Source organism: Myxine glutinosa, chromosome 2, assembly GCF_964187855.1.
Source record: "Myxine glutinosa chromosome 2, kmMyxGlut1.1, whole genome shotgun sequence".
Classification (NCBI taxonomy): Eukaryota; Metazoa; Chordata; class Myxini; order Myxiniformes; family Myxinidae; genus Myxine; species Myxine glutinosa.
In genome coordinates, this window is record NC_136262.1 from 177,346,523 (window position 1) to 177,360,689 (window position 14,167).

General features: G+C 50.5%; 1 protein-coding gene across 1 annotated transcript in view; it reads right to left on the reverse strand.

The window, feature by feature from the left end:
- Positions 1–14,167, reverse strand: part of NOX5 (NADPH oxidase 5) — a 178,373-nt gene that overhangs the window by 14,433 nt on the left and 149,773 nt on the right. The window contains exon 15 of the mRNA XM_068106728.2: positions 8,647–8,746. Coding sequence (XP_067962829.2) covers positions 8,647–8,746 — 100 coding nt within the window. The remainder of the gene's footprint in view (positions 1–8,646; positions 8,747–14,167) is intronic.

Consider the following 14,167-nt stretch of genomic DNA (forward strand, 5'->3'; position numbering starts at 1 on the left):
GCGCCGGCCGATTAAACAGCCTCCTGTACATAACGGACACCTTATCCGGGCGCCGTTACCTGTGCGACACAGGAGCGCAGGTGAGTGTCGTTCCCGCCGGTAGGTCCGACAAGCAGTCCGCGGGCCGGGGCCCCATGCTCCTTGCTGCCAACGGTACGTCCATTCGCACGTACGGAAAACGCTGCCTTTCTCTGCGGTTCGGAGGGCAGGTTTTCCGATGGTCGTTCGTGACTGCCGACGTGCCTATGGCACTGCTCGGCGCAGACTTCCTCTGTGCCAATGGCCTGTTGGTCGACGTAAAGCACAGAAGGCTTGTCCAGGCTGAGACGTTCAGCTCGCTCACGTGCGCGCTCTGCCGCCTCGTTGAGCAGCTCATCGAGCGGCTCGCCGAGCGGCTTGCTGAGCGGTTCGGTTCCGGCCAGGTTCATCTGTACGCTTCCGGCAGCGGACGAATTCACCCGCCTCCTCGCCCGTTTCCCGGCCCTCATGCGGCCCACCTTCACGGCGGGGACCGTCAAGCACGGGGTGGAACATCACATCCCCACCGCCGGGCCACCGGTCTACGCCCGGGCACGCCGCCTCGAGCCGACGAAGCTCGCGGTAGCTAAAGCCGAGTTTGCTACGCTGGAGCGGCTCGGCATCGTGCGGCGCTCCGAGAGTGCTTTGGGCGTCGCCGCTCCACATCGTGCCCAAACCCGGCGGGGGATGGCGACCGTGCGGGGACTACCGCCGTCTGAACGACGCCACCACCCCCCGACCGCTACCCCGTCCCCCATATATCCAGGACTTTTCCGCCCACTTGGCGGGCATGTCCTTCTTTTCGAAGGTGGACCTCATACGCGGTTACCACCAGGTCCCCGTCAGGCCGGAGGACATCCCGAAGACGGCCGTCATCACGCCGTTCGGTCTTTTTCGAATTTCTTCGGATGCCCCTTCGGTTTGAAGAAAGCGGCTCAGGCGTTGCAGCGCCTCATGGACAGCGTCTTGCGCGACTTGGATTTCGTCTACGTCTATCTGGATGATATCCTCGTCGCAAGCGCGTCCTGCGAAGAGCACCTACACCATCTCCGCACGCTCTTCGAACGTCTGGGCCAGCATGGCCTAATAGTGAACCCCGCCAAGTGCCGGTTCGGTGTCACTGAAATCGGCTTTTTTGGGGCACCGACGTCACCAGGCACGGGGCCGTCCCCCTACCGGCCAAGGTGGAGGCAGTGAAGGGGTTTCCGCGTGCCCCGCACAATCAGGGGGCTCCAGGAGTTTCCTGGGCATGGTAAGCTTTTACCATCGGTTCCTGCCCCGCATCGCCCAGCTCCTGCGCCCCCTGCACGAGGCCCTCCGAGGGAAGCCGGGCAAAGGTGACGTTACCTGGACCGAGCAGATGGACGCGGCGTTCGTGGGCGCGAAGCTCGCCTTGGCTAACGCCACCATGCTCGCGCACCCGGCGCCCGATGCACCGATCGCCCTCACCACCGACGCCTCGGATTCCGCGGTGGGCGCGGTGCACGAGCAATGGGTGCGTGGAGCTTGGCAACCGCTGGCGTTCTTCAGCCGGCAGCTTCGCCCGCCCGAACGCCGGTACAGTACCTTCGACCGCGAATTGCTCGGGCTCCACCTGCGGTCAGGCACTTCCGCCATCTGCTCGAGGGCCGTGCGTTCACGGCCTTCGTCGACCACAAGCCACTGGTGTTCGCGATGGGCAAGGTCGCCGAGCCGTGGTCGGCCCGGCAGCAGCGTCACCTCTCGGCCGTGTCCGAATACACGACGGACATCCGGCACGTCGCGGGGAAGGACAACCCGGTGGCGGATTGCCTTTCCCGGTCCGTTGCCCACGCGGTCCACCTCGGCATCGACTATGCCCGGATGGCGGCGGACTAGGCCGCCGACCCCGACGTCCAGGCCTTGCGGACCGCCGTTACGGGCCTCCGCGTCACCGAGGTGCCGTTCGACGGCACGGGCACGGCCCTCTGGTGCGACGTCTCCCTCGGGCGGCCTCGCCCCATCGTGCCCGCGGGCTGGCAGCGCAGATTTTCGACGCCATCCACGGCCTGTCCCACCCGGGCACGAGGGCCTCCCAGAGCTTGATCACCGACAAGTTTGTCTGGCATGGCCTCCGGAAGGCCATCCGCGGCTGGGCCAGGACGTGCCTCGCGTGCCAGCGCGCGAAGGTGCACCGACACACCCAGGCCCCAATGGTCCCGTTTGCGGTGCCGGAACGTCGGTTTGACCACGTTCACGTGGACCTGGTGGGACCTCTGCCCCCCTCGTGGGGTTTCACCCACGTCCTGACCATGATGGACCGCACCATCCGGTGGACGGAGGCCGTGCCTTTGGCGTCAACGGCGTCGGCGGACGCCGCGCAGGCGTTCATCGCCACCTGGGTCGCCCGGTTCGGTGCCCCCTCGGACATCTCGTCCGACCGCGGCCCCCAGTTCACCTCGGAGCTCTGGGGGGGGGGGTCGCGCGGGGGCTCGGGGTCCAGCTGCACCGCACCACGGCCCACCACCCCCAGGCTAACGGCCTGTGCAAGCGGTTCCACCGCTCGTTGAAGGCTGCGCTCCGGGCGACCCTCCGCGACAGCAGCTGGGTCGACAGGCTCCCCTGGGTACTGCTGGGCCTCCGGACGGCGCCCAAGGACGACCTGCGTGCATCCGCGGCGGATTTGGTCTTCGGGCAACCGCTGCGGGTGCCGGGCGAGTTCCTCCCCGACTCCACGGCACCATGGTCCGCGGCGCAGGAGTGCTCTGCGCTGCAGGAGGTTCGCCTGCCCAGAGGTTCGCCCCGTTGCCCACGGCGCACCACGGGCACCCACCTACACACGTCGCCCCGGAGCTCCGCACCACGGAGTATGTCTTCGTCCGGCACGACGCCCACCGAACACCACTGCGGCCCCCGTACGACGGGCCTTTCCGCGTGCTGGAGACCGGGGTGAAACATTTCACCTTGGACATCGGCGGCACTCCTGACCGTGTCTCCATAGACCGCCTCAAGCCGGCCCACCTCGACGTGGACCACCCACCGCCGGTGGCTCGGCCCCCACGTCGGGGCCGCCCCCCGGCGGGCGGACCCCCGGCACCACCCGGCCCCACCGGCACGCCGCCCCCCGAGCCTGCACCCATCCCGGGTGCAGCCGGAAGCATCCCAGCTGGCATCCCTGCACCCCGGACGCCGCCAGTCGCCAGAGGGCGCTTCGGCCGGGTCATCCGTTTGCCCCGCAAACTGGCTCTCCAGGTGCGCGGGAATTCTGGGGGGGGCGCGTGTGGCGGACACGAAAGCTCACTGGCGTGATGACATCATTCCGCGCGCCAAGTGGGCGGCGGCCACGCCCGAGGGGTAGGCGTGGCACGGGATATACACCGGGCGCGCAGCCCGGAACGCTCCAGTGTTACAGTGGAGCTCTTGAATAAAGACTCTTACAACTTACCGCGTTGTCCGCTTCCTCCTTGCTTACAAGCAGCGCGCGTAACACCGCGCTTCAATGTCGTATTTAAAAAGCATACATCTGATCAAATAATCTATAGGTTCTGCTAAACCATATTCCTGTTTATGTAACCATAAGTTATAAGGGGCGATTCAAAAATTATGTAATGCATGGGGGGCAGTGTTACAGAGTGCAGTGTTTCCAGTGCCGTTACGTAACGCTAAGTCCATCAATGCCAACTTTGTTCCAGGTACCCTTTATTAGCCTCCCCCCCCCCCTCCCCCCCCTCCCCATTGGACTTAGTCAGAAACGGGGGCTTATGGATTGGGTCTCGTCTGTTCGTACGTCCCCAACCATATCTCGATGTATGAACCGATTTTGTTCATACTTGGCACAAAGACAACACATGATGGTATACATATGCACATCATTTTGTTCCATGATGAGATCAAACTTGGCCGGCTGGCGGCCATTTTAGTTGTAAAAAAGCCCGATGTTGAACACATCCTCAACCATTTCTCGGACATGCATTTACCGATGTTGTTAAAACTTTGCACACAGATAATGAATGATGGCTTACATATGCACGTCATTTATTTTCTCCAATATCAGATCCAAGATGGACGACTGGCGGCCATTTTGTTTCTTAAACGTGTCCCCAACCATTTCCTGACCATGCATTTTCCAATTTTGTTCAAACTTGGCACAAGCACAGCACACAACAGCATACATGGGCACCTCACTTTATTTTGAGATCAGATCCAAGATGGACGACTGGCGGCCATTTTGTTACTTAAGCGTGTCCTCAAACATTTCTCGACATGCATGGACTGAATTTGTTCAAACTTGCCACAAAGACAATACATTAGAGTATACATATGCAGAGGATTTTGTTTTGTAATCCGACCAAAGACGGCCGACTGACGGCTTTTAACTTCGTACACCAAAATTCCTAAAACGGCGGGGCCTGTGACATTTTATGTCTTTTTCTCCTTGTTTAAAAATGCACGTATTTAATGATATACACATCCAATACATTAATGATAAAGCAAATCTCTTTGTTTCAACGTCGTCTAACCCAGGCAATCGTCGAGTTTGAAGAGGAAGTAGTGGTGGACCCGTGTCAACAGATACATGAGGCGCATTTTTCTCCAACACATTGTGTTGTTGGATGTCATTGTGTTGCATTTTCATTTGAGCCCACACTTTCCTGCCCACACTTTTGGGTCGATCTACAGACGTTCGGCATATCCTGACAGCATGATGAGCCAATTGGGCTGCATATGCAACATATATTGAGTCATTTAACATATACGGTATGTTCTTTCCTCATGCACCATCATAGTATCTCCTTATGTTCTCATGTGAATGATTGAAATGGCTATATTTTGCAGAAGGCTTAGAATTTGGAGGCTTTAAGGAACACTTGTACACTGCCATAAGTTGAAGAGGGTAGAGGTAGCTGGACAAGTTCCTGTGGAGATTTCTGAGGTGACGATCTTTGCAGGCCAACTTGAGGATGTCATCTGCCCAATCAGGTTATAGTTGATGGTGAGGACCAGTAGCTAAACAGATAGCAACTTTCCTAGAGGCTGACAACATAAATAGAGGCATTTTAAAGACAATCTTTATGGAGAGACAAAGTTCAAATGTGGGACTGGTTATATGAAGATATGCTATATCAGAGGATATGCTTGCTACGTGTAGAAGATTAGAAGATATTTCTTGTCTTCCCCCATCCAAAACCTTGATCTTTCCTACCCCCATTAAAATGCCGCAGAGCCGCCTCTTTCAATCCCCAACTTCTTTCCTGAAATTCTTAGTAGTGAAATTCCTCGTAGTGTTCATTTGCTTTATTCCGTGTAACCCTCCCTCCTCCCCAGCCCTCCCCCTTCCACCGATCTACCGATGTCCCTGTTCTCTACTGTTGTTGTGCTTGTGTGCTTCCCTCTCTCTCCCCCTCTTGTCTCCCGCTCCCTTCATTGTATGTTTTATGTGTCTGTGCATGTTTTCATGTTCAATGTGTTAGCTCTTACACGAGCCTCGATTCTGCATACAATTTTTTTTATTGTTATAAATATGCTACTTGTAGATGACAAGTTTATTACTTCCTTTTGATCAGCGAAGAGGGGTGTTGCCGCAGCCTGCCTGACTGATGAGGGGTGAAGAACTGGCTTTAACAGAGTAGATTCATCTGTACAATGATAAAATTAATTTTCAAATTATGAAGAGTTATCATTGGTGTTGAGCAAGAACAGAAGTGTTCTATCTTAGGAATGCTCGCCCCTGATAAGGAAAAATCTAGTAAGTCTAAGTTTGGTCAAAATTGAGTTGGACCTATTTTTGGTCTTGGAAACATGAGATGTGCATTGTGCATTGGAAACATTGTCGCACTTGTACAGCTAACATGCCTAAACTAATTGTCTTATTCCTGTACCCTAATCCCAAAAGTCCATTATTTTTTTCTGAATATCTAAAATTCCAGTGAAGAGCACTGACTAGGTTTTTCCACATCAGGAGAGTGCTGGCCTCAAGACATATACAGTCACGTGAAAAAGTAAGTACACCCCATGTAAAGTTTTGACTTTTTCAACATATTTCAACATACAGCTATTTGATCTTCATTTCAACAATATTGACAGATAAAGGTGATATAATATAACAAATATCATGAAACATTTACATTTTGTAGTCCATTGTATAATTTAAAGAAACATAAATGCAAATTTCGCATGTGGAAAAAGTAAGTACACCCCCACATTTATCACTATTTCAAATACCTAAAATTAGAATCAGGTGCACCAGTTCAGGTGCAAATGCTTAGAACATCGTCAGAGAGGATCTTGGAGGAACCTGTCTTCTTTAAACCTCAGACATTTCGTTTGGTTTGCTCTTTGTTGTTGAAGTGTGCGGCATCACCATGCCAAGATCAAAAGAGCTCTCTGAGGCCTCCTGAAAGAAGGTTATAGATGCCTACGAGTCTGGGAAGGGATTTAAAAATCTCCAAACAATTTGAAATCGATCATTCGACTGTCCGGAAGATAATCTACAAGTGGAGAAGATTCCAAACAACTGCCAACTTGTTCAGGCCAGGCCGCCCCAGAAAGTTCAGCCTGAGAGCAGACCGCAAGATGCTGAAAGAAGTCTCTAAGAACCCCAGAATGTCATCACGGGACCTACAGGTAGCTCTTGCCACTGTTGATGTCAAAGTACACGAGTCTACCATTAGAAAGAGGCTGCACAAATTTGATCTACATGGGAGGTATGCCAGGAGGAAACCTTTGCTGTCCAGAAAGAACATCAGGGCAAGACTAAAGTTTGCCAATGAACCCCTAGGCAAAGACCAGCACTTCTGGAACAATGTGCTCTGGACAGATGAGTCAAAGGTAGAGCTATTTGGCCACAGTTCCAGAAGACATGTTTGGCGAAAACCAAAGACAGCATTTGACCACAAGAACCTGATACCAACCAACTGTAAAGCATGGTGGTGGAAATATTATGGTTTGGGGCAGCTTTGCTGCATCAGGGTCTGGGCAGCTCACCATCATATAATCCACTATGAATTCTTCATTGTACCAGAGGGTGCTTGAGGATAATGTGAGGCCATCTGTCGGAAAGTTGAAGCTCAACCAAAGGTGGACCTTGCAACATGACAATGACCCTAAACATACCAGTAAATCCACCAAGGAATGGCTGAAAAGAAAGAAATGGAGGGTTCTGGAATGGCCAAGTCAAAGCCCGGATCTAAATCCCATCGAGATGTTGTGGGGGGATTTGAAACGAGCTGTGCATGCAAGAAACCCCTCAAACATCGCACAGCTGAAAGAATTCTGCATGGAGGAGTGGACAAAAATTTCTCCCAGTCGATGTCAGAGACTGGTAGACAGTTATAAGAAACGCCTACTTGAGGTTGTTTCTGCCAAAGGGGGCAATACCACCTATGAGAGCCAAGGGTGTACTTACCTTTTCCACATGCGAAATTTGCATTTATGTTTATTTAAATTATACAATGGACGACGGAATGTAAATGTTTCATGATATTTGTTATATTATATCACCTTTATCTGTCAATATTGTTGAAATGAAGATCAAATAGCTGTATGTTGAAATATGTTGAAAAAGTCAAAACTTTACATGGGGTGTACTTACTTTTTCACGTGACTGTAATCAGGAGATAGGATGCCATCCAAAGCAACCTATTGCTCGTGAGCCTGAAGGAAACCTGATAGTCACTCCAGGAATAGGCCCAGATTGCCATTTTCAGACGGCTTTGAAGCACAGCATGGTGTTACACGGTATCTAATGTACGACGTGTGCTGAATGAGACTGCCCTGACCTTTTGTTTGAGATTGAGGGTACCGTTGCAATGTAGACATCATAGAAGTAAAAAGTCCCAAGGTGGAATGACCTGGGCAGAAGCCAAATTGATTATATGAGACCATGCAGTTGGAGAAGAGATGAGACTTGTAAATCTGCAGTAGTAAAGTCGATTCCATTACTTTGCTTGTGATGGAGAATATACTGACCAGTTTGTAGTTGAGAGGGTCAGAGAGCTGCGGTAACACACCCTTTCTTTGAACTGGGGTAACGCTGGCCAGTTCCCATGAGAGCACAGAAAGAGTAGACAGAGTACATGAACAAGTGTTGAGGATTATAGTGGTGAGGTCATTGGGTACAGTAAGTGTAGGAGCCCAGTAAGACTGTTTCCGAATATGTCCACTTTGACTTGTGAAAAACTCGCACGCTGGAAGGAGTGGTGGGAGGGATGGTAAGTATGGGTACAGGAAGATGGGGATGCTGGACCTTGGATTTTTTCGCAGACAAAATTGAGGCACTCACCCTTAGCAGGTGTAGCCTCCATCATTCATACCTCTGTCCATCAAAATAGAAGGAACAAATTAGATGCGTGTACCACAGATGGAGTTCAGCAACTTCCACCAAGTTTTTGTAAATGGTGAGAGATACTAGAAATTGGACTTCAGGTGAGCCTGATGTTTATCTCTACCACATTTGAGAACTGAGCAATAATTGCAAATGGGATTTTGGAAAGCACAGCAGATGGTAAGAATGTATGACGTGATGGAGTTTCAAATGCATACCGCTTTTCCGATGTCAAATGCATACCGCTTTTCCGATAGTCAAACGCATACCGCTTTTCCGATAGTCAAATGCATACCGCTTTTCCGACAGTCAAATGCATACCGCTTTTCTGATAGTCAAATGCATACCGCCAATATCCCTGTCTGCCTGGTCACGTTCCATTTTCATTAGGAGATCCACGAACCATTCGAACGATCGCTGGTCTCGATTTATCCACATGAAGTCCACCTGAAATCAACAAAATTGGTCATTCATTCACATGTAGGTCAAACAGGTGGAAGGCAAGGAGACTTACATCAGAATGCTGTTCATTGACTACAGCTCAGCATTCAACACTATCATCCCCCACCAAGCCTGCCACCAAACTTCACATCCTAGGACTTAATACCTCCCTCTGCAATTGGACCCTGGACATTCTGACTGACAGACCCCAGTCTGTTAGGTTTGGCAGCCACACTTCCTCCACCCTCGCCCTGAGTACCGGGGCTCCATAAGGATGCGTGCTGAGCCCCGTCCTCAACTCCCTCTTCACCCACGACTGTGTGCCTGTCCGTAATTCCAACACCATCATCAAGTTTACGGGTGACGCCACGGTGGTAGAACTGATCACCAATAATGATGGGTCAGCCTACAGGGAGGAGGTCCAGCACCTTGTGACGTGGAGCGCTGAAAACAATCTGGCCCTCAACACCAAGAAGACCAAGGAGCTTATTGTGGAGTTCAGGAAGTCTAGAGGCAGCGGACACACACTCACCCATCTACGTCTATGGGGCCGAGGTGGAAAGGGTCTGTAGCTTCAATTTCCTGGGCGTCCACATCATGGAGGACCTTTCATGGTACCTCAACTCCTCCTCTCTGGTGAAGAAGGCTCAGCAGCATCTATACTTCCTGCGGAGGCTGAAGAGAACCAATCTGTCCCCCAAGCTTCTCCGCAACTTCTACCATTGCACAATAGAGAGCATCCTTACAGTGTGGTATGGCAGCTGCTCCACCTCTGACTGGAAAGCTCTGCAGCGGGTAGTTAAAACTTCCCAGTACATCACCGGCACCCAGCTACCAGCTATTCAGGCCATCTATCAGAAACTCTGCCTGCGGAAAACACGCTGCATCACCAGGGACCCCACCCACGGACTGTTTGCCCTCCTGCCATCTGAGAGACGCTTCAGTTGCATTTGAGCCCGCACGACTAGGTTCAGGAACAGCTTTTTCCCTAGGTCTGTTACCCAGCTGAACCCTGTCACATACCATTAACTCAGCCAATACATTGGCTACCCCCCACTGCCGGACACCACATTACCTGCACTGTCAGCCCTTGCTCATCTGCTCATTTCCACTACTCAGAAGCACAACTCATTTGCACAAGTTTTTGCACTTATCTCTGTATACTCTGTACTTATCGAGACCAGCACACGATGCTACTTCGACTACAGTCACCTGACCTACTCCCAGGTGACGAGACTCTGCAATAGATATATGTATCTTCTTCTTCTTCTAGCTATCTATCTTCTATCTATCTATCTTCTATACATATAAACGAAAGTTTTTGTTTGTTTGTTTGTTTGTCTGCACATGCTAATCTCCTGAACGGTGAAAGATAGGAGAAAACCTCTGAAACAAAAAAATGTCAGGACGGGCCCCGGGAAAGTTATAGGCCAGGTGGCGAGGCCAGTTGAGGCCGTCTCGGCCGGGCTGGGCCCATTTCGCAATTAAAAGCTGAGCTGAATTATAGAAGTCAATCTTCTACAGCCGCGAGTAAAAGCTGAATTATAGTAGTAAATTCATTCAAAAAGAACTAAAAATGTCGGGACAGACCCCGGAAAGGTTATAGGCTAGGTGGCGAGGCCGGTCGAGGCCGCCTAGGCCAGGCTGGGCCCATTTCGCAATTAAAAGCTGAGCTGAATTATAGTAGTCAATCTTCTACGGCTGCGAGTAAAAGCTGAATTATAGTAGTAAGACCTATGTACAGAAGATTAAATTAATTCAAAAAGAACCTGGGCAACGCCAGGTGCATTCAGCTAGTGTATATATATATATATATATATATATATATATATATATATATATATATATATATATATATATATATATATATATATATATATGTATATATATATATATATATATATATATATATATATATATATATATGTATATGTATATATATATATATATATATATATATATATATATATGTATATATATATATATATATATATATATATATATATATATATGTATATATATATATGTATATATATGTATATATATATATATATATATATATATATATATATATATATATATATATATTGTTGCGGTTTTGAGAATTGTACAAATAACGTCATTAAAGGTTAAAGTTTTTCCCCCATAGTTAGTCCACAAGCAACACGTAGGCCCATTTAGGATATTAGTTATGTCATAGTATGTGTGAGGATAAGGCCATTTCCCTAGTAACATCTGCGTTGTGTAAAAGAAATAAGATAGGCCTCCTTTCATTTTGCCTCCACCCTCCAAATCTACCTCGTTGGGCAGAATCCATCCCGCGCCCCATTTTGGTATTGCACCTCGCATTAGGATGCTCCCTAGTCAAATGACACGAGGTAGGCCTGAGAGAGGGAGGAGCGCAGGGTCGTGATGTGGCAGCGTCGAGGGTGAAGCGGTGGAGACAGCAGCGGTAAGGGCCACCAGCCAATCAGGGCTCGGGTGACATGGCGTGACAGGGAGTGGAAAGGGCGTGCCTATAAAAGCCCACCCACAAAGCCCTTGCGGAGGACTGAAGCGAAGGACTGCCCTTATCAGGACTTTTGCGGGAGAGGCGCTTTGTAAAAGGACTCGCTGGGGAAGGCTGGCTTTGTCAAGAGGACTTGAGGAGGACTTCGGCAGGAGAACAGTGTGTAAAGGTATGGAAGGAATTGCGCCTTGCTAGTGAACTTGTATTGGGAGCGCCTATGAACTTTTATTGGGAGCGCATATAGCGCCTGTTCATCTATTACGGACACAGCTACGCCAGCGTAACCGCCAAGCCCAGCTTACAGTTCGCCCCGTAATTGTCCGATCTGCGCCAACGACCCGTGGGGAGCTTCTGCCGCCCTGACCATCTTCTTCGCGGTGCGAGTCGGGGACCGGAGCGAACTGCCTGGACGCCATCCCTGGACCATCGCCCCGTTCGTCTACAACCCCGTGTGAGTGTGTCTGAGTGTGAAACGGGCCCGTTGTCCTGGGATAAGTATAAGACTGTATAAGGCTGCACTGTGTGTTCTTCTTCTTGGTACTGTACATAGTGTAATAAACCAACTGTTATTCCTTGTCTTTCCTGATTCGACCGTATCAGTGATTTCCTCCATTGGGTAAGCATGGCACGATTAGGAACCGCTCAGATCGGGATCTCGTCCTTGATAACGGCTCGGGGCATGGTTCGCTACCGCTTGGCGTTTCCACCTATAACCGTGATTCGGGCGGGGCTTATTTCCTCGTTTCCGGTCAGCGCGAGTAATTAGGTATTAGTGATTAGTCCTACGACCCTATTTCGCGCTGCCCGGAAGTGACGTCATAGGTCCCGGGTCCAGTCGGCTAGTCAAAGACAAGGGGAAAAGGTAAGGGGAAAAGGCCGACTAGGAGATCCACAACAATATATATATATATATATATATATATATATATATATATATGTATATATATATATATGTATATATATATATATATATATATATATATATATATATATATATATATATATATATATATATATATATATATATATATATATATATATATATATATATATATATATATACTGTGAGAAACCACCGGTGAAACCACCTGTTCTCACCCAGATTTGGTGCCCCGCCCACCGCGTGACGTGGCCTCCTTGGAGCCTCACGCGATTGGTGGAGGGTGAGAGAGCGCGGTCGCCATCTTATGCAACGGACGCGACTCTCGAAGGCTCCGAGTGGGAAATAGAAAAAGGGCTTTCCTTGAATCCTCACGACCGCCGAGTTGGGCTGGTCGATTACAGTTCGGTATTTTACGAGCGAGTAACTCCGGAAGAGAACGAGTGATTCCCGGATCTCGTAGATTGGAACCGCGAGTGATTGCCTGCTTCGTGTTGGAGCTGCTGGCCGACCGTTCCTGCCGGCCTTGTGCGGTGAATTCCATCCTGTTACCCTCCGAGTCCCGGAGATCGTCGATTGGAGCCGCGAGTGATCTTACCTGCGTCCTGTTTGGAGCGTCTGTTGCCGACAGTTCCTGCAGGCTTTGTGCAGTTTATTCCATTTTGTTACCTTTCATGGTTTTGTGATCGAGCCAATAAAGCATCGTGCCTTACCCCTAGAAGGCCGATTAAAACACAACGGTGTTTATTGAGTTCTCTCTGTCCACTCCGTGGACTACTTGAAGCCCGGACATTAACGTCCGTATTCCGTGCTGGGAACCATTTCACAGCCGGGATCGCGACAAATGGGGGCTCGTCCGGGATCTTTCAAGTGAGAGACATTCGAATTGAGACGGGAATTCGGCATCTGCATCTTCTCTGCATCTTCTCACCAGCGGACGCCGTCTTGGAGGAACTTTCTCGCCGTAGGACGCTGTCTTGGGTGGTGCTTCACTGCAGAATAAGTGAGCCTCGGATCCCTCCAAACAACCGACAAAAAAAAAAAAAAAAAAACGTGAGTATTTGTACGTGGTATTTTTCTCATTGGCAATTTGATGTGCGGGTGATATTGTGTAGTTCGTGTCGTATTTCCCCAACAGAGCGTTGTGTTTGAGCGTTGTGTTTTGTGCCTTGTCGTATGATAACTCGTAGCCAAGCTATGTCGACCAGAGAAGTGAGAGTTCAACCTGATCATGTTGACAGTCACGTGGGTGGCGATGTGAGCGACGCAAGCAGCCTTGACCCGGTCACTCAACCCGAGATGTTAGGAAGCGATTCCATCATGACTAAATGCATGCGTTCGCCCTTCTGGACCGGGCTGACTCCGGTTCAACAACTTGACATGTATAACAGGGAGAATGACAGGGCAGAGGCAGAGCGTGCGGCAGCAGAGAGAGAGCGTGAGAGAGAGAGAGAGCGTGCGGCAGCAGCAGAGGCAGAGCGTGCTGCGGCAGCAGAGGGAGAGCGGGCAGCAGCAGAGGGAGAGCGTGCAGCAGCAGAGAGAGCGCATGCGGCAGCAGAGACAGCAGCAGAGAGAGAGCGTGAGAGAGAGAGAGAGCGTGCTGCGGCAGCAGAGAGAGAGCATGCGGCAGCAGAGAGAGAGCGTGAGAGAGAGAGAGAGCGTGCGGCAGCAGCAGAGGCAGCAGCAGAAGCTGAACACGTCAGAGAGCATGAGTTGCGAATGTTGACTGAACGACCGCGGGCAGAGGGGTCTGCTGCAAGAGTCCCGGAAACTGTTCATGTTCGTTTGCCGGACTGGACGGGAGACACGAAGCCAGAAGCGTATCTGGAGATGGCGGAGAAGTTGTTGGCTGCCGGTGGCATTGATGAGAGCTTGTGGGTCGGCCATCTTGTGAGCCATCTATCTGTGAGGGCGAGGGAGGTATATGCGAGGATGGCAACCGAGGACGCAAACAAATACAGGGCATTGAAGGCCGAGATTTTGAACGCCTATGCGGTGTCCGCATGTATTTATAGGAGAAATTTTTTCAGCTGGACTC